General features: G+C 40.7%; 2 protein-coding genes across 4 annotated transcripts in view; one reads left to right on the top strand and one right to left on the bottom strand.

The window, feature by feature from the left end:
- The window catches only part of polr3c (polymerase (RNA) III (DNA directed) polypeptide C), a 45,907-nt gene that overhangs the window by 18,144 nt on the left and 6,534 nt on the right, over window positions 1-21,229 (bottom strand). The window contains exons 2-5 of one of the 2 annotated variants that reach the window (XM_061881665.1): window positions 18,856-18,988; window positions 5,981-6,127; window positions 2,254-2,518; window positions 1,900-2,180 (exon numbers count right to left, since the gene is read on the bottom strand). In XM_061881665.1, coding sequence (XP_061737649.1) covers window positions 1,900-2,180; window positions 2,254-2,518; window positions 5,981-6,127; window positions 18,856-18,942 — 780 coding nt within the window. In that variant the 5' untranslated portion in view covers window positions 18,943-18,988. Of the gene's footprint in view, window positions 1-1,899; window positions 2,181-2,253; window positions 2,519-5,980; window positions 6,128-11,094; window positions 11,213-18,855; window positions 18,989-21,229 lie in introns of those variants that run through there. The other variant, XM_061881666.1, reaches the window with a different exon arrangement.
- rnf115a (ring finger protein 115a) overlaps window positions 11,198-21,229 on the top strand; it is a 28,247-nt gene continuing 18,215 nt past the window's right edge. For both annotated transcript variants that reach the window (XM_061881670.1, XM_061881671.1), the window contains exon 1: window positions 11,198-11,353. In XM_061881670.1, the coding sequence (XP_061737654.1) occupies window positions 11,276-11,353 (78 nt within the window). In that variant the 5' untranslated portion in view covers window positions 11,198-11,275. The remainder of the gene's footprint in view (window positions 11,354-21,229) is intronic.

Consider the following 21,229-nt stretch of genomic DNA (forward strand, 5'->3'; position numbering starts at 1 on the left):
TGTCTCCCGGCTGGTCTGGGAACGCCTCGGGATCCCCCGGGAAGAGCTAGACGAAGTGGCTGGGGAAAGGGAAGTCTAGGTTTCCCTGTTTAGGCTGTTGCCCCCGCGACCCGACCTCGGATAAGCGGAAGAAGATGGATGGATGGATGTTTTACAAAAGAAAAAAAAAATCTTTTTGCAGTCATGTTAAATATATATTCAATGATGACTAACTCTACCTATCCAAATTGCTATTATTAGCTAAAAACACTAAGTTATTACAAATCCCAAAACCAGTGAAGTTGACACATTGTGTAAATGGTAAATAAAAACAAAATATAATTATTTGCAAATCCTTTTCAACTTATATTCAATTGAACAGACTGCAAAGACAAGACACTTAATATTTGAACAGGAAAACTGTTATTTTTTGCAAATATTAGCTCATTTGGAAATTGATGCTCGCAACATGTTAAAAAAAAGCTGGCACATGTGGCCAAAAACACAGAGAAAGTTGAGGAATGCTCATCAAACACTTATTCGGAACGTCCCACAGGTGAACAGGCTAATGGGGAACAGGTGGGTACCATGATTGGGTAGAAAAGCAGCTTCCGTGAAATGCTCAGTCATTCACAAACAAGGATGGGGCGAGGGTCACAACATTGTGAACAAATGCGTGAGCAAATTTTCCAACAGTTTAAGAAAAACATTTCTCAACCAGCTATTGCTACGAATTTAGGGATTTCACCATCTACGGTCTGTACAATCATCAAATGGCTCAGAGAATCTGGAGAAATCACTGCACATAAGCGATGATATTACAGACCTTCGATCCCTCAGGCGGTACTACATCAAAAAGCAACATCAGTGTGTAAAGGGTATCTCCACATGGTCTCAGGAACACTTCAGAAAACCACTATCAGTAACTACAGTTGTTCGCTACATCTGTAAGTGCAAGTTAAAACTCTACTATGCAAAGCGAAAGCCATTTATCTACAACACCCAGAAACGCTGACTGCTTCGCCGGGCCCAAGCTCATCTAAGATGGAGTGATACAAAGTGGAAAAGTGTTCCGTGATCTGACGAGTCCACATTTTAAAAATGTTTTTTGGAAACTGTGGACATTGTGTCCTCCGGAACAAATAGGAAAAGAACCATCCGGATTGTTATAGGCGCAAAGTTCAAAAGCCAGCATCTGTGATGGTATGGGGGTGTATTAGTGCCCAGGAGATGGGTAACTTACGCATCTGTGAAGGCATCATTAATGCTGAATGGTCCATACAGGTTTTGGAGCAACATATGTTGTCATCCAAGCAACGCTATCATGGAAGCCCCTGCTTATTTCAGCAAGACAATGCCAAGCCACATGTTACAACAGCATGGTTTCGTAGTAAAAGAGTGCGGGTACTTTCCTGGCCCGCCTGCAGTTCAGACCTGTCTCCCATCGAAAATGTGTGGCGCATTATGGAGCGTAAAATACGACAGCGGAGACCCCGGACTCTTGAACGACTAAAGCTCTACATAAAACAAAAATGAGAAAGAATTCCACTTTCAAAACTTCAATTAGTTTCCTCAGTTCCCAAACATTTATTGAGTGTTGTTAAAAGAAAAGGTGATGTAACACAGTGGTGAACATGCCCTTTCCCAACTACTTTGGCACGTGTTGCAGCCATGAAATTCTAAGTTAATTATTATTTGCAAATGAAAATGAAGTTTATGAGTTTGAACATCAAATATCTTGTCTTTGTAGTGCATTCAACTGAATATGGGTTGAAAAGGATTTGCAAATCATAGTATTCCGTTTATATTTACATCTAATACAATTTCCCAACTCATATGGAAACAGGGTTTGTATATACGGGCGTAGTTGCATCATTACGTGCTAAAAGCCATATAAGAGTTTTAGGTTTTAAGACTCACCGCCGTATCCATCCGGGCCTTCTTTGCATTAATTTGCTCCTCGGCGTCCTCCAGCTGCCTCTTTCCTCGTCCGACGAGCTTCACTTGCGGCAGCTTGTAGCAGTCGGGGAAGCTCTCTGGGGCGGGGGCGCCTATGGTGACGGGGGTATCGGCCGCAGAGGCGGAATTTGCGCTGTCCGTGCTTTTTGTGGTTGCCACCGGAGGGCAGCGTTGAAGAAAATGTGTCTCCACCAGTTTGGAGAAGGCAGACGTTACTTCATTGTAGTCCATGCTGTGGCCATCTATGGCAACGACAATAGATGCTGATTGTAACGTGGAACATTTGTACTACTCTTTCTATTCTGCGATACTGACCCTCCATTGTCTGTGTGAGGCGATCCGCCACTATTTTAACAATGCTGCTCATGGTCATGTGACCTCGCTGCAGCAGCTCCTCGACAATGAGCTCCCCGGTGTCGCCGTACAGGGTCTTGGCTGTGTAGATGTAGCGCGGGTAACGCAGGATTTTCAGGATGACATCGCAGCTGGTGCGGTACTCGGCGGGGCTCCCGGGTCCTTTGCGGCCTGGGCTGAACAGGCAAGTACCGTGCTGCATGAGCACACAGAGGGACTTTTTCACCTAGGAAGTTGGGAAAAAGATGCGTTATCTTTTTAGATAGTTGCAAAAAAGTAAACTGCGTGAATAATAAGGGAAAATGTTTCATAAAACCTATCCGAACAGTACATGGAATGTATATTTTTGTGTCCAAATGATACAAAAGCCAAAACCAGTGAAGTTGTCATATTGCGTACATTCTAAATAAAAACAGAATACAATGATTTGCAAATCCTGTTCAACTTATATTCAATTGAATTGACTGCAAAAACAAGATATTTAATGTCGAACTGAGAAACAAAATAATTTTTTGCTTAACTTTTGAAGCGTTTCAGGTGGAATTATTTCCCATTTTTGCTTGATGTGCCGCTTAAGTTGTTCAACAGTCCGGGGTCTCCATCGTGGTAATTTTAGCTTCATAAGTTGCAACACATTTTCAAAGGAGGAAAGGCCTAGACTACTTTTTTTTAGCACAAACCCTGTTTCCATATGATTTGGGAGCTTGTATTAGATGTAAATATAAACGGAATACAATGATTTGCAAATCCTTTTCCACCCATATTCAATTGAATGCACTACAAGGACACGATATTTGATGTTCAAACTCATAAACTTTATTTTTTTTTTGCAAATAATAATTAACTTTGAATTTTCTTGCTGCAACACGTGCCAAAGTAGTTGGGAAAGGGCATGTTCACCACTGTGTTACATCACATTTAGTTTAACAACAATCAATATACGTTTGGGAACTGAGGAAACTAATTGTTGAAGCTTTGAAAGTGGAATTCTTTCCCATTCTTGTTTTATGTAGAGCTTCAGTCGTTCAACAGTCCGGAGTCTCCGCTGTCGTATTTTACGCTTCATAATGCGCCACATATTTTTGATGGGAGACAGGCCTGGACTGCACCCGGGCCAGGAAACTACCCGCACTCTTTTTTTACAAAGCCACGCTGTTGTAACACGTGCTGTATGTGGCTTGGCATTGTCTTGCTGAAATAAGCAGGGGCGTCCATGAAAAAGACGGCGCTTAGATGGCAGCATATGTTGTTCCAAAAGCTGTATGTACCTTTCAGCATTAATTGTGCCTTCACAGATGTGTAAGTTACCCATGCCTTGGGCACTAATGCACCCCCATACCATCACAGATGCTGGCTTTTCAACTTTATGTCAATAACAGTCTGTATGGTTAGCTTCCCTTTTGATCCGGATGACACAATGTCGAATATTTTCAAAAACAATTTGAAATGTGGACTCGTCAGACAATAGAACACTTTTCCACTTTGCATCAGTCCATCTTAGATGATCTCGGGCAGCGTTTCTGGATGTTGTTGATAAATGGCTTTCGCTTTCCATAGTAAAATGGGTTGATAAATGGGTTGTACTTGTATAGCGCTTTTCTACCTTCAAGGTACTCAAAGCGCTTTGACATTACTTCCACATTTACCCATTCACACACACATTCACACACTGATGGAGGGAGCTGCCATGCAAGGCGCCAACCAGCACCCATCAGGAGCAAGGGTTAAGTGTCTTGCTCAGGACACAACGGACGTGACGAGGTTGGTACTAGGTGGGATTTGAACCAGGGACCCTCGGGTTGCGCACGGCCACTCTCCCACTGCGCCACGCCGTCGAGCTTTAACTTTAGTAGAGCTTTAACTTGCACTTACAGATGTAGCGACGAACTGTATTTCGTGACAGTGGTTTTCTGAAGTGTTCCTGAGCCCATGTGGTGATATCCTTTAGAGATTGATGTCGGTTGTTTAAACAGTGCCGTCTGAGGGATTGAAGGTCACAGTCATTCAATGTTGGTTTCCGGCCATGCCGCTTACGTTGAGTGATTTCTTCAGAATCTCTGAACCTTTTGATGACATTATGGACCGTAGATGTGGAAATCCCTAAATTTCTTGCAATTGCATTTTGAGAAACATTGTTCTTAAACTGTTTGACTATTTGCTCACACAGTTGTGGACAAAGGGGTGTACCTCGCCCCATCCTTTCTTGTGAAAGACTGAGCATTTTTTGGGAAGCTGTTTTTATACCCAATCATGGCACCCACCTGTTCCCAATTAGCCTGCACACCTGTGGGATGTTCCAAATAAGTGTTTGATGAGCATTCCTCAACTTTATCAGTATTCATTGCCACCTTTCCCAACTTCTTTGTCACGTGTTTCTCGCATAAAATTCTAAAGTTAATGATTATTTGCAACAAAAAATAGGTCTATCAGTTTGAACATCAAATATGTTGTCTTTGTAGCATATTCAACTGAATATGGCTTGAAAATGATTTGCAATTCATTGTATTCCGTTTATATTAACATCTAACACAATTTCCCAACTCATATGGAAACAGGGTTTGTACAATATCACAAAGATTTGCGTCAGCCTTTGATAGTAGGCTATTACAGCTAATATAGACACATCATGTGTTGCCTTCATTATAACACTTTTATAAGGCTTTTATTTTTTTGTGGCTCCAGACAGATTTTTTTGTTTTTTATATTTGGTCCAATAAGGCAGTAGTTCTCAACCTTTTTTCAGTGATGTACCCCCTGTGAACATAATTTTAATTCAAGTACTTCCTAATCAGAGCAAAGCATTGTGGTTGAAAAAAAGGGATAAAATAGTAAAATACAGCACTATGTCATCAGTTTCTGATTTATTAAATTGTATAACAGTGCAAAATGTTGCTAATTTGTTGTGGTCTTTCTTGAACTATTTGGGGAAAAAAAGATATAAAAATAACAAAAAACTTGTTGAAAAATAAACAAGTAATTCAATTATAAATAAAGATTTCTACACATAGAAGTAATCATCAACTTAAAGTGCCCTCTTTGGGGATTGTAATAGAGATCCATCTGGATTCATGAACTTCATTCTAAACATTTCTTCACAAAAAAAGAAATCTTTAACATCAATATTTATGAAACATGTCCACAAAAAAATCTAGCTGTTAACACTGAATATTGCATTGTTGCATTTCTTTTCACAGTTTATGAACTTACATTCATATTTTGTTGAAGTAGTATTCAATAAATATATTTTTGAAGGATTTTGGAATTTTTTCTATTTTTAAAAAATCTCACGTACCCCTTGGAATACCTTCAAGTACCCCCAGGGGTACGCATACCAACCGCTGCAATAAGACTTTCGCAACATTTTGGGTTGCAGACCCCTGGTCTAAACGGATAATCCAGGACAAAAAAGCAATACATTTTTGAATTTCAAAAATCCATAGCTACCTTAATTTTTGGCCTATCACAATGGTTTAAATGCCACGAGGAAGCTTTTTCCTGGGTCTTTGCAATGGTGTCCATATTTTGCATTTAACATTTTTTGTTACGTATCCAGAATTTTATGCCTTTCTTGCTTATTATAATTTTAATGATGCAATCACACCCTAATTTAAGTCAACAGGATCACAAATACAACAGCCACTGAGAAAGTAACACGTTAGAAAAACAAATATGAAAGTAGCAGTGGTACCAGGTCTAGAGAGACGCCAGTCTCATGAAGGATGGTTCTAAGACTTTGTGTTCCGCCTTTGAGCAGATGTGTTCCTACTTTCTCCACCACCTCTCCGAAATGCTCTCGCAGCAGAAGACCACACAGGCGCACCTCCTGACTCGTCATCTAGGAAGTAAAACAACAAAGGAAAAGGAATAAAACACCAATAAAGTTAAAGTACAAATGATTGTCACACACACACTAGGTGTGGTGAAATTTGTCCTCTGCATTTGACCCATCCCCTTGATCACCTTCTGGGGGGTGAGGGGAACAGTGGGCAGCGCCCGGGATAACATGGGAAAACAATGTGCATCCTGATACAATATACAATTAGTGTTATTCTTCTTCTTCATTTTTGGCGGGTCACAACCAACGTTATAGGTGCATACCGCTACCTACTGTACTGGAGTGTGTATCCTCAGGGTGAGTACTAAAGGTTACAGACTATGGGCCCCATAAGTTCCTAACTTTTCCTCTTATCTTTCTTCCTAAGTTATTTCCGAAGTGGAGTCCATTCAAATTCATGACACGTTCTTAAATGGCCAAATTGTTCCCACCTGCTGTTCTTAAGTTGCTGAATGCCAAATGGTTAGCGCGTGCGTGTCTATCATAATTTACATATAAACACCCCCTTATTTCTCCAATATGCACATGTAAGCACCCTTAATTCTGTAATATACATAGGCAAACGCCCTTAATTCCCCGTATAAGGGCACAATTCCGGCAGAAAAGCCGGACATCAAACACGCAGAGAAAATGCAAACAGATTACAGAAGAGAAATTCGTATTGTCCCACGGGGGGAATACATAATGTCAAAACGTAAGTTTAAGAAAGGGGGGACTTCTGAGGTAGCCTAAAGCGTTCAAATAAATGTTTGTCACTTCGGGCATATAGGTCTACATCAGGGGTGCCCACACTTTTTCTGCAGGCGAGCTACTTTTCAATTGACCAACTCGAGGGGGTCTACCTCATTTATATATATCATTTATATTTATTTATTTATGAAAGAGACATTTTTGTAAACAAGTTAAATGTGTTTAATGATAATACAAGCATGTGTAACACATATAGATGTCTTTCTTTCACAAAGACAAGAATACAAGTTGGTGTATTACCCGATTCTGATGACTTGCATTGATTGGAATCAGACAGTAATGATGATAACGCCCACATTTTCAAATGGAGGAGAAAAAAAGTTGTCCTTTCTGTACAATACCACATGAAAGTGGTTGGTTTTTTGGCATCTAATTCATCCAGCTTCCATACACTTTACATTGGCGGCAAATTCCGTAGCTTGCTTGATTGACATTCACGGCACCCGAGGGTCTTGTGAGATGACGCTGGCTGCTGCCAGTTCATTATTATGAAAAAATGACAGAGAGGAAGGCGAGAAACACTTTTTATTTCAACAGACTTTCGCGCCGTCCCTTCCGTCAAAACTCTAAAGGCCGACTGCACATTTCCTATCTTCACAATAAAAGCCCTGCTTCATGCTGCCTGCGCTAACAAAATAAGAGTCTCGGAAAGCTGGCGTGCACAAGTGATGTGCACGCCAGCTTTCTGAGGGATCGCTTGTGCACGCCAGTTTTCCGAGACTCTGTATTTAGTTAGCGCAGGCAGCATGAAGCAGGGCTTTTATTGTGAAGATAGGAAAAGTCCAGTCGGCCTTTAGAGTTTTGACGGAAGGTACGGCGCGAGAGTCTGTTGAAATAAAAAGTGTTTCTCGCCTTCCTCTCGGTCATATTTTCATAATAATGATCTTGCAGCAGCCAGCGTCATCTCGCAAGACCCTCCGGTACCGTGAATGTCATTTAAGTGACATCTTGGTGAAGATTGATGATCACTAATTTTTACGTCTATTTTTTTTAAAAGCCTGGCTCGAGATCGACTGACACACCCCCCGCGGTCGACTGGTAGCTCGCGATCGACGTAATGGGGACCCCTGGTCTACATGGTCGTGAAATATGCGCTCAATTCCCAGGGCACCACCTGCGGCATCTTGCATTGTGTGTGTGTGTGTGTGCACACGGTTTTTTGGAAATGTCTATATATTGCTAATTTTGCTATATATCGGACTGTCTCTCTAGCTGTTCTATATCTATCTATCTATGTATATATATGTCTATATCTATCTATTTAGCCGAGGATGTCGTTCAGCATTAATGGGTGCCTTCACAGATGTGTAAGTTACCCATGCCTTGGGCACTAATACACCCCCCATACCATCACAGATGCTGGCTTTTGATCTTTGCGCCTATAACAATCCGGATGGTTATTTTCCTCTTTGTTCCGGAGGACACCACGTCCACAGTTTCCAAATATAATTTGAAATGTGGACTCGTCAGACCACAGAACACCTTTCCACTTTGCATCAGTCCATCTTAGATGAGCTCGGGCCAAGCGAAGCCGGTGGCGTTCCTGGGTGTTGTTGATAAATGGCTTTTGCTTTGCATAGTAGAGTTTTAACTTGCACTTACAGATGTAGCGACCAACTGTAGCTACTGACAGTGGTTTTATGAAGTGTTCCTGAGCCCATGTGGTGATATCCTTTACACACTGATGTCGGTTTTTGATGCATTACCGCCTGAGGGATCAAAGGTCTGTAATATCATCGCTTACGTGGAGTGATTTATCCAGATTCTCTGAACCTTTTGATCATTTCACGGACCGTGGATGGTAAAATCCCTAAATTCCTTGCAATAGCTCGTTGAGAAATGTTGTTCTAAAACTGTTCGACATTTTGCTTACAAATTGGCGACCTTCGTCCCATCGTCGTTTGTGAAATACTTAGCATTTCATGGGTGCTGCTTTTATACCCAATCATGGCACCCACCTGTTCCCAATTAGCCTGCACACCTGTGGGATGTCCCATATAAGTCAGGGGTAGGGAACCTATGGCTCTAGAGCCAGATGTGGCTCTTTTGATGACTGCACATGGCTCTCAGATAAATCTTAGCTGACATTGCTTAACAGCGATAAGTAATGAATAATTCCGCTGGTAATCAGTGTCAAAAATAATGTTAAAAATATAAAACCTTCTCATGCATTTTAATACATCCATCCGGTTTCTGGTAAGAAGTATTTTATTTATTGTTGGTTAGCTTTAGAATAAGAATGTTATTAAAAAGAATAAGAGACTTATTGTACTCTAAACATGTTGGTCTTACTTAAAAATGCATGCATTTAGTTGTATTCAGTCTTTAAAAAAAATATCATATGGCTGTCACGGAAATACTTTAAAATATTTGGCTTGTATGGAGCCAGATGAGGTGGTTCGGGCATCTGGTCAGGATGCCACCCGAATGCCTCCCTAGGGAGGTGTTTAGGGCACGTCCAACCGGTAGGAGGCCACGGGGAAGACCCAGGACACGTTGGGAAGACTATGTCTCCCGGCTGGCCTGGGAACGCCTCGGGATCCCCGGGGAAGAGCTAGACGAAGTGGCTGGGGAGAGGGAAGTCTGGGTTTCCCTGCTTAGGCTGTTGCCCCCGCGACCCGACCTCGGATAAGCGGAAGATGATGGATGGATGGATGGATGGATGGGCTTGTATGGCTCTCTCGGCCAAAAAGGTTCCCGACCCCTGATATAAGTGTTCGATGAGCATTTCTCAACGTTATCAGTATTCATTGCCACCTTTCCCAACTTCTTTGTCACGTGTTGCTGCCATCAAATTCTAAAGTTAATGATTATTTGCGACAACAAAAAAATGTTTATCAGTTTTAACAACAAATATGTTGTGTTTGTAGCATATTCAACTGAATATGGGTTGAAAATGATTAGCAAATCATTGTATTCTTTTTATATTTACATCCAACACAATTTCCCAACTCATATGGAAACGGGGTTTGTACTTCTTACACTCCATCAGCACATCAGACCTCGCCCCATCCTTGTTTGTGAATTACTTAGCATTTCATGGATGCTGCTTTTCTACCCAATCATGGCACCCACCTGTTCCCAATTAGCCTGCACACCTGTGGGATGTCCCATATAAGTCAGGGGTAGGGAACCTATGGCTCTAGAGCCAGATGTGGCTCTTTTGATGACTACACATGGCTCTCAGATGAATCTTTGCTGACATTGCTTAACAGCGATAAGTAATGAATAATTCTGCTGGTAATCAGTGTCAAAAATAATATTAAAAATATAACACCTTCTCATGCATTTTAATACATCCATCCGGTTTCTGGTAAGAAGTATTTTATTTATTGTTGGTTAGCTTTAGAATAAGAATGTTATTAAAAAGAATAAGAGACTTATTGTACTCTAAACATGTTGGTCTTACTTAAAAATGCATGCATTTAGTTGTATTCAGTCTTTAAAAAATATATTATATGGCTGTCACGGAAATACTTTAAAATATTTGGCTAGTATGGAGCCAGATGAGGTGGTTCGGGCATCTGGTCAGGATGCCACCTGAACACCTCCCTAAGGAGGTGTTCAGGGCACGTCCAACCGGTAGGAGGCCACGGGGAAGACCGAGGACACGTTGGGAAGACTATGTCTCCCGGCTGGCCTGGGAACGCCTCGGGATCCCCGGGGAAGAGCTAGACGAAGTGGCTGGGGAGAGGGAAGTCTGGGTTTCCCTGCTTAGGCTGTTGCCTCCGCGACCCGACCTCGGATAAGCGGAAGATGATGAATGGATGGATGGATGGGCTTGTATGGCTCTCTCAGCCAAAAAGGTTCCCGACCCCTGATATAAGTGTTCGATGAGCATTCCTCAACGTTATCAGTATTCATTGCCACCTTTCCCAACTTCTTTGTCACGTGTTGCTGCCATCAAATTCTAAAGTTAATGATTATTTGCGACAACAAAAAAATGTTTATCAGTTTTAACAACAAATATGTTGTGTTTGTAGCATATTCAACTGAATATGGGTTGAAAATTATTTACAAATCATTGTATTCCGTTTATATTTACATCTAACACAATTTCCCAACTCATATGGAAACGGGGTTGGTACTTCTTCCACTCCATCAGCACATTGTGCACATTTTCAACCAGCCCACATTTATCTGTCGCCACTTGGTCTAACATTTATAATATTGCCCCCAGTCCAGTGTTACAATTAGTGTTTTATATCACCACTAACCTTTCAACTCGGCTAACGTGCTCCGAAACGCATCCGGATGTCGTTTTTTGTCAACAAACTGACTTCCGGCTATGTGTGATTGGCGGGCTCCGACCGCGGTGCATGCCGGGAAGGAGGCGGGGTCAATGTAGTCCCTCCGTGGAGGACCGACGTCAGTCAGGCAGAGCTCTGCGAGGGAAAGATGGCGGAGGCTGCGGCGGTTCCCCCGCATCGCTTTTTCTGTCACTGTTGTAAGGGAGAGGTCAACCCCAAACTCCCGGTAAGCCACATGCTTCTTACTCGCGTGTTCACGTCGTGGTCTGCGCTCGGCTGGCAGGGAGGCGCCTGGCTCCCAACACCGTGTGTTCCGCTTTCCTTAGCATAGCCGAACCCGGGCGGCTAGCAGGCTAGCTGTGGTTGTTGTTAACTCCCTCGTTTAACCTCAACATATATTGTACTAACATTTATTTCATTAGGTCATGTTTGACTATTTAAACTAATAGCCTTTATATTTTGGCTGCGTTGGTAGTTGTGTGTTGCCCATAACACACAAAAAAAGGAAGGACGAGACATTTAATTCTACTAATTTCCTCAAAATGCGCTTCATTTTTGCTTTTACTTTCATTATATTTTCTATTGAAACGGTTGTGTTTGTACAAGTCGGGGATTTTACAGTCATAAACATGTAAGTTTTAGTTTCAATTTGTGACGCAAACATGGGAGTAACATGTTTAGACACTATTTTTTGGAAACATGCCTTGTGTAAGAAGTAGGGCTGGGCGATATTGGCTTTTATTAATATCGCAATATCGATATAGAATATATTTTTATTTTTTTTTATTTTATTTTAATCTTCTATTCTTTTCTCCCCCCCTTGTTTACCTGTATGTCATCTTTTTTGTAAGGGGCGCTGGACGCCGGCAGACCCGTCAGCGATCCTGTTCTGTCTCCCTGTAATGTTTGTCTAATCTTGAATGGGATTGTGCTGAAAATGGTAATTTTCCTGACGGAATAAATAAAGTACTATCTATCTAATCTAATCTAATATCTTGGTATTTTGCCTTAGCCTTAAAGGCCGACTGAAATGAGGATGTTCTTATTCAGACGGAGATAGCAGGTCCATTTTATGTGTCATACTTGATCATTTCGCAGTATTGCCATATTTTTGCTGAAAGGATTTAGTAGAGAACATCGATGATAAAGTTCGCAACTTTGCTCGCTAGTAAAAAAAGCCTTTTTCCCCACCAGGGACTGGTTTAATGTATGCATTATTCTACGTGTGGCAGATATAAACAGCAAAAAGTAGCCTTTGGCTACAATCTGGCACATTAACTTTTTCTATGTCCATTAATGTGCATTGTTCCATGTACTATAACAAATAGTTTTAATACCCATCTATTAACAAGCTTATTGTTGTGTTTACTGGGATAGGCAAAAGTTAAGTCGGAGAAAATGCGGTATTTATATATTAAAGGCCTACTGAAATGAGGTTTTCTTATTTAAGCGGGATAGCAGGTCCATTCTATGTGTCATACTTGATCATTTCGCAGTATTGCCATATTTTTGCTGAAAGGATTTAGTAGAGAACATCGACGATAAAGTCCGCAACTTTGCTCGCTAATAAAAAACCCTTGCCTTTACCGGAAGTAGCAGACGATGTGCGGGTTGTAGGGCTCCTCACATCCTCACATTGTTTATAATCATAGCCACCAGCAGCAAGAGCTATTCAGACCGAGAAAGCGACGATTTCCCCATTAATTTGAGCGAGGGTGACAGATTCGTGGATGAGGAAAGTCAGAGTGGAGCATTAAAAAAAAAAAAAAGGTGACGGCTCCAGGCAACGGCAATGGGAGCGATTCATATGTTATTCGACACATTTACTAGGATACTTATGTAAAATCCCTTATCTGCTTATTGTGTTAATAGTGTTTTAGTGAGATTATAAAGTCTTACCTGAAAGTCAGATGGCTGTGGTGACCGCCAGTGTCTCTGAGAGAAGCCAATGGAGGAGCCAAGATCACAGCTGCCTTTTTGACAGCTACAGGAGGAGGTCGCATAATCCGCTAAAGTCTCCAGTAAGAGCCGACTTAATATCACAATTTTCCCATCCAAAAACTTGGAAACGTGTGCTTGACCGCTCTGTGTTAAAGCTTCACAACAAACAAAGAAACACCGGGTGTGTTTCGGTTGCTAAAGCCAGCTGCAATCCACCACTTTCCACCAACAGCATTCTTCTCTATAGTCTCCATTATTAATTGAACAAATTCCAAAAGATTCAGCAACACAGATGTCCGAAATACTGTGTAATTATGCGATGAAAAGAGACGACTTTTAGCCGTTAGTGGTGTTGGGCTAGTATGTCCCCTCCAACCAATAACATCACAAACACGCATCATCATTCCGCAACGTTTTCAACAGGAAACTCCGCGGTAAATGAAAAATTCAAATTTAGTAAACTAAACCGGCCGTATTGGCATGTGTTGCAATGTTAATATTTCATCATTGATATATAAACTATCAGACTGTGTGGTCGCTAGTAGTGGCTTTCAGTAGGCCTTTAAGTCATGTTTGACTATTTAAACTAAGAGCCTTTATATTTCGGCTGCGCTGGTAGTTGTGTGTTGCCCATAACACATGAAAAAGGAAGGACAAGACATTTAATTCTACTTATTAACTTTAGAATGTGTTTCATATTTGCTTTTACTTTCATTTTCACACCATTTCATTATATTTTCTATTGAAACGGTTGTGGTTGTAGAAGTCGGGGATTTTACAGTCAAACATGTAAGTTTTAGTTTCAATTTGTGATGCAAACATGGGAGTAACATGGTGGGGATTAGATGCTGATTAGATATTATTTTTTGGAAACATGCCTTGTGTAAGAAGGTAACATTTGGATTTTTTTTTATTCGTACTTTAGCATGAACCAGTTGAACTTCCCTGTCTAGATCAGGGGTCGGCAACCTTTACCACTCAAAGGGCCATTTTGACCCGTTTAACAAAGTAAAGAAAACAATGGGAGCCACATAACTCTTTTGAAATTTATAATGAAATAACACTGCATACTGAGTTTTTTTTTTTTTTTTGCTTTGCGCTATGTATAAACCAGGGGTCTCAGACACACGGCCCGCACCTTAATATGAAAATATAATGTTAGAGCGGCCCGCAAGTTTTATATGAATGCCGCTTCGACAGCGTCACACCTGCCAACCCTCTCAATTTTCTCGGGAGAATCCCGAATTTCAGAGTAATTATTCTCTCGATTGTACGCTGATGTTAACCAATGAACAATAATAAGGGCGTACAATGATGCACCACCGCTAGCGCCCTCTACATTTTGTACAAAAGCCTGCCAGTCCAAAAAATTGTCTGACGGGCCTATTGCAGTTACACGTAAGAGACTGCAAGGCATCCCTATTCAACAGCCATACAGGTCACACTGAGGGTGTCCGTTTAAACAACTTTAACACTCTTACTAATATGCACCACACTGTCAACCCACACCAAACAAGAATGACAAACAATTCAGGAGAACATCCGCACTATAACACATTACAAACGCAACATAACAAACACCCAGAATCCCATGTATCCCTGACTTTTCCGGGCACATTATACACCCAGCTTTCCGCACCCCCCACCCCTCCGTGCGTCGGTTGGGGATTCTGGGTATTTGTTCTGTCGGGTTTGTGTTGTGTTATAGTGAGGATGTTCTCCCGAAATATGTTTGTCATTCTTGTTTGTTGTGGGTTCAGTGTGGCGCATATTAGTAAGAGTTTTAAAGTTGTTTATATCACAACACTCAATGTGACCTGTATGGCTGTTGAACAAGTATGCCTTGCAGTACCGTATGTGTCCAGCTAGAGGTCACATCCAAAATGTGACCGGCCGGCCGGCACGCAGATAGCACGGTGGAAATCCTGGCGCGATGACATGTAGTAAAGGTGATAGAGGCACTGTCATCACGGCACGCCCTCAAAGTTGATGTCTGGGTGAAAATCGAATAATGTTTATCCGGGAGATGTCTGATAGAGACACTGAAATTTGGAAATTTACTGGACTTCTCAGGGCGGTCGGCAAGTATGCGGCTGAGCCACATCAGAGTGGTCAAAGAGCCGCGGGTTGCCCACTGGTGGTCTAGAGCCATCTGTTTCTGAGTTAGTAGTGTTGTCCCGATACCAATATTTTGCTATCAGCACCGAAATTATTTCATTCATTTTCAGTACTTTTCTAGAATAAATGGACAACAAAAAATGGCATTATTTTAACAACATATCTTACGGTACATCAAACATGTGTCTCATTGCAAGTTTAAATAAAATAGTGAACATACAAGACAACTTTTCTTTCATTAGTAAGTAAACTAAGGCTCCTAATTTAGCTGCTGACATATGCAGTAACATATTGTGTCATTTTCCATTCTATTATTGTGTCAACAATATTAAGAACTAATGGTAGAAAATGAATTATTGATCTACTTGTTCATTTACTGTTAATATCTGCTTACTTTCTCTCTTAACATGTTCTATCTACACTTCTGTTAATATGTAATAATCACTTATTCTTCTGTTTGGATACTTTACATTAGTTTTGGATTATAACACAAATTTGGGTATCAATTCGATACCAAGTACCGGTAGTTACAGGATCATACATTGGTCATATTCAAAGTCCTCATGTGTCCAGGGACGTATTTCTGACTTTATAAACATAATATACATTTGATAAAACGAAAGAAGATGTTGTGATGCCAAAAAATATTGATGTAATCATAGTAGTATCGGCTCGATATGTTCTTGTACTTAATATCATTACAGTGGATATCAGGTGTAGATCCACCAATGGCATTTGTTTACTTTGTGACGCCGGTGTGTGTAGTGAAGCATGTTTAGCTATTCCTCGTCCTGCAGGGATGTTACTTGTAAGAAACTCACTTTGTCGCCATGGAGGCGATGATTAATGATTTAGAAGTAGCTAAAACACTGCAGACTGCGAATGGACGTTTGCCGCTAGCCATGTCTTAAAGCACCTCTTCCTGGGAGCGTTTCAGTTTTATAACGTCATCCTTATCGTTAGTTTTTAAGCCAAAATGCATCCGCTTTCCCTTTTCTGTCTACACACTGTGTCTGCTTGTAAGTACTCTGTGATTGTGCGTTGCCGAATATGCTTGTCTGATCGTAAACCAGCAATGACACGACGTGATGACAGCTCAGATAAAAATACATTTGCAGGCACTTTTTAATTCCTTGTCGACGATGTAATGGACACATGTACGGTTATGGTCAGCGCCAAGTAAGTTACTTGACTTAATTGTGCGGCTATGAGCTTCCTCACTTCGGCATACATTTTTGGCAGCATTTCTCGTGCAAAATATGTCGAGCTTGGCAACTGGAGAACAGTTTTGATTTGGGCTTACATGGTAAACAACTCAATTGAATGTGTTATCCAGACACATACATTTGTCCAAATGTGGCCAAGTAGACGCATTGTGGCTATCCTGGACGTGGTCTACATCGCTAAAAGAAAAATCTATAGAAGAGAATCCCTCTGGAATCTTTCACTCGTTTCTTTAGTATACAGTGGGGCAAAAAAGTATTTAGTCAGCCAGCGATTGTGCAAGTTCTCCCACTTAAAATGATGACAGAGGTCTGTAATTTGCATCATAGGTACACTTCAACTGTGAGAGACAGAATGGGAAAAAAAAATCCAGGAATTCAAATTGTAGGAATTTTAAAGAATTTATTTGTAAACTATGGTGGAAAAAAAATATTTGGTCAACCATTCAAAGCTTTCACTGATGGAAGAAGGTTTTGGCTCAAAATCTCACGATACATGGCCCCATTCATTCTTTCCTTAACACGGATCAATCGTCCTGTCCCCTTAGAAGAAAAACAGCCCCAAAGCATGATGTTTCCACCCCCATGCTTCACAGTAGGTGTGGTGTTCTTGGGATGCAACTCAGTATTCTTCTTCCTCCAAACACAACGAGTTGAGTAGGGCGCATTTTGGCTTAAAAACTAACGATAAAGGTGAAGCTATGACACAAACTGCCTCAGGAAGAGGTGCTTTAAGACATGGCTAGCTAGCTAACGGCTGAAGACCAGCCGCAGCTACTTCTAAATCACTAATCCTCGTTTCCATGATGACAAAGTAAGTTTCTTTTAAGTATGATCCCTGCAGGAAGAGGAATAGCTAAACGCTTCACTACACACCGTAGCTCACCGGCGTCAAAATGTTAACACGCCTTTGGTGGATCTACACCTACCATTCACTGTAATAATACTAAGTATAGTAGCGTATCTAGTTGATACTACTATGATTACGTCAATGTTAATAATTTTGACAATAATAGAATGGAAAATGACACAATATGTTACTGCATATGTCAGCAGCTAAATTAGGACCCTTAGTTTACTTACTAATAAAAGACAAGTTGTCTTGTATGTTCACTATTTTATTTAAGGACAAACTTGCAATAAGAAACATATGTTTAATGTAACCTAACATTTTTTGTTAACATAAAGCCAATAATGCAATCTTTTGAGGTCCCCTTTATTTAGAAAAAGATCAAAATCATTTTGGTACAGGTACCAAAATATTGGTATCTTGACAACACAATCAGAAATACAAACAATATCAAGATAATACTTAAATAGGAAACAGTAAACGTTGAACGTATGTCAATCAAACCTTTCACGAAGTGATCACTTCAAACTCATGCATTCTTCCACTGGAGTGCCTGCCATTTTTGTCATTGTCTATCTTGCACTCTCGCTCTCCATGATTACCTCTTGAGAAACTCTGAAGAAACGTTTACCCTTTTCGGGATTTGAACGGTTCGCACAGCTAAAACCAAGGCAAACGTGGGGCATTTTATTTGGGATGTCTAAATGGTGCCTTGTACCCGTTGAGAACAGACCTTGGCTTGACCTCCACGCATATTTATTGAGCTGGACGTGTAATATCTGCGATTTTTAAAAACATTTATGGTGAGTTCTATTAACAATAACAGCACAATATTTAAACTACTTTCTTATTGGTTTTTATTACATAATGTTGTTTGATCACAATAAAGCCAATAGTACACAATAACTAAACAAAAGTAAAAACTACTATCTACTGTTCTTTTAAATTATTGTTTTGCCCTCAAAGTCCTCCTGTGTCCAGACAATTATTCTCTGAATTTGTAAACCTAATAATAAAAATCTAGACTTCTTGAAGTGCTTATTTTTTGTTGTGACAAGCTCGCTTAGCAATGAGCATGCATGTTTCTGGCTCGCTCTCACTGTGTGAAACATGTTGAGTTCGCCTTATCCTCCAAAGATAATGATACTAAGAAATGCCACAATGGAAGTGAAGATATCTAAGCAGGTAGAGCCGCCTCTGTCAGTCGCGTGACCAAAAATAAAGTAATCAGTCAGAGTTAATTGGCTTTCAAAAGGCAAACGGCAAGGCCTGATCACATACGTTTCTTCACAATTATTAACCAATACTGATCTGTGGCCGATCGATCAGCACTTGCCTTGTTATTAATTGTCGTTGTGGCTTGTGCAGCCCTTTGAGACACTCATAATTTAGGGCTATATAAGTAAAAATTTATTAAATGATATATTATTCAATTATATGTAGTTATTCCCTATTGCAAACAACAAACTCCACCTTATAGAGTCAATGTGTGTTGATTTGTGTATTTTACTGTGTTAAATGCAAACAAAATGCCATTTTCTGTTATTTTGTAGAAAAGCTTTTTAAGAAGTTGTTAAAATCTAACATCCTACTCACACTTGATCCCTTGAAGGTAGTAAAGGTTGCCCTTGCAGTTAGTTGTTGCTCTCCTGGGTGCACCTCGCTCCTTTCTTGCGTTTGCATGATGACATCATTTGAATGCCTGAGTGGAATTGCGGGGACTCTCCACCTGCTTGGCAGAACTCAGGTCAAAAAGGCAAAGTGAATGAAACAGATAAATAAATGAATTAATGCCAACTCATTTTTAATTACTGTAAGTCATCATTTTAACTTTTGTTATAAATAGCACATTTGGCGTGAAAACACAAAAAATATTCACTCATGGAATGTTAGTTTTAACATTGCCATTTTAAAAATCATAGTTTTCACATGTCAAACTTGTGTATTTTATTGATATTATTAATACAGTGGAACAATAGTCCAACATAAACTGATCCAGGATGGGTTTGTTTGGGTTTGGAGTTATCATTTCAAATCAGTTCCAACTTCCAGGGTCAAAGTGTAAAGAAATAAGTGAACCACGGGTAATATCTATCCATCCATTTTTCTACCGCTTGTCCCTCTCAGGGTTGCCTATCCCAGCTGCATACAACAAGGAATTACATGCATTTATATTTCAATTGGGACGGCGTGGCGCAGTGGGAGAGTGGCCGTGCGCAACCCGAGGGTCACTGGTTCAAATCCCACCTAGAACCAACCTCGTCACGTCCGTTGTGTCCTGAGCAAGACACTTCACCCTTGCTCCTGATGGGTGCTGGTTGGCGCCTTGCATGGCAGCTCCCTCCATCAGTGTGTGAATGTGTGTGTGAATGGGTAAATGTGGAAGTAGTGTCAAAGCGCTTTGAGTACCTTGAAGGTAGAAAAGCGCTATACAAGTACAACCCATTTATCATTTAATTGTAAAAAAAAAAAAAAATGCTAGTCTAAAACTTCAAATAATGTATAACGTGTTGGTCAATATCAGGGGTCGGGAACCTTTTTGGCTAAAAGAGCCATGAAAGCCAAAAATTTCAAAATGTATTTCCGTGAGTGCCATATAATATTTTTTAACACTGAATAGAACTAAATGCGTGCATTTTTAAGTAAGACCAACATTTTTAAAGTATAATAAGTCTCTTATTCTTTTTAATAACATTGTTATTTTGAAGCTAACCAATAATAAAATGTCATGTCTGTTGATCATGTTTTTGTTTGGCCATGTGCTGTTTGTCCTTTGGACTTTTTAAGTTCCTGTTTTTTTCCACTCCCTTGTCTGGTTTCCTTGGTTACTCATTTTGTCCACCTGTCTCTGGTGGAGAAAATGCTCGCTCACCTGCTTCACAAGCACTAATCAGAGGCAACATTTAAGTTTGTCTTTGCCAGTCAGTCGCCCTGTGCTGACTTGTTTCAGGCCTTGCCATAGTTTCGTGCTTCATGCCACGCCAAGTAAGTTTTGTTTGATTTATGTTCTTAGTCTGTTTATGCGTTAGCTCTGTTCTTTAGCCCAAGTTGTGCCTCCGCTGTGAGCGATTTTTGTTCGTATATTTTTTTAGTTAAAATTAAATCATGTTTTTACCTAAATGCCATGTCCCGAGTAGTCAGTCTGCCTTCCTGGGAGAACGACCCCGCAGCAAGCTTATTTGGTCAATCGAAATGTTTTACTACAAAATTATCTTTTGTCGTGTTTTTTTATTGTTTATGAACCTGGAAAATACGTTTCTGGACACAGGGGGACTTAAAGGGCAAAAGCCAAATGATTTAAATCACAGCTAATATTAGGAAATCATTTAAAATATTGATTTAATATTGTTACACAGTAGTGATGGAAGGATAATCGTTAATAATAAGGACAACCTTGGTCAAACTTCTGACGTTTAGTATGATCGTTTTGAATTAATATGATTAAAAAAAAACATGATTAATAACTGATAATAACTGATAGTGTGATCCCAACTATGGTGGGATCACACTCCTCAGCCTTCCCGGTAAGGTTTATTCAGGTGTACTGGAGAGGAGGCTACGTCGGATAGTCGAACCTCGGATTCAGGAGGAACAGTGTGGTTTTCGTCCTGGTCGTGGAACTGTGGACCAGCTCTATACTCTCGGCAGGGTTCTTGAGGGTGCATGGGAGTTTGCCCAACCAGTCTACATGTGCTTTGTGGACTTGGAGAAGGCATTCGACCGTGTCCCTCGGGAAGTCCTGTGGGGAGTGCTCAGAGAGTATGGGGTATCGGACTGTCTTATTGTGGCGGTCCACTCCCTGTATGATCAGTGCCAGAGCTTGGTCCGCATTGCCGGCAGTAAGTCGGACACATTTGCAGTGAGGGTTGGACTCCGCCAAGGCTGTCCTTTGTCACCGATTCTGTTCATAACTTTTATGGACAGAATTTCCAGGCGCAGTCAAGGCGTTGAGGGGTTCCGGTTTGGTAAC

This window comes from Nerophis ophidion, linkage group LG21 (genome assembly GCF_033978795.1).
Source record: "Nerophis ophidion isolate RoL-2023_Sa linkage group LG21, RoL_Noph_v1.0, whole genome shotgun sequence".
NCBI lineage: Eukaryota > Metazoa > Chordata > Actinopteri > Syngnathiformes > Syngnathidae > Nerophis > Nerophis ophidion.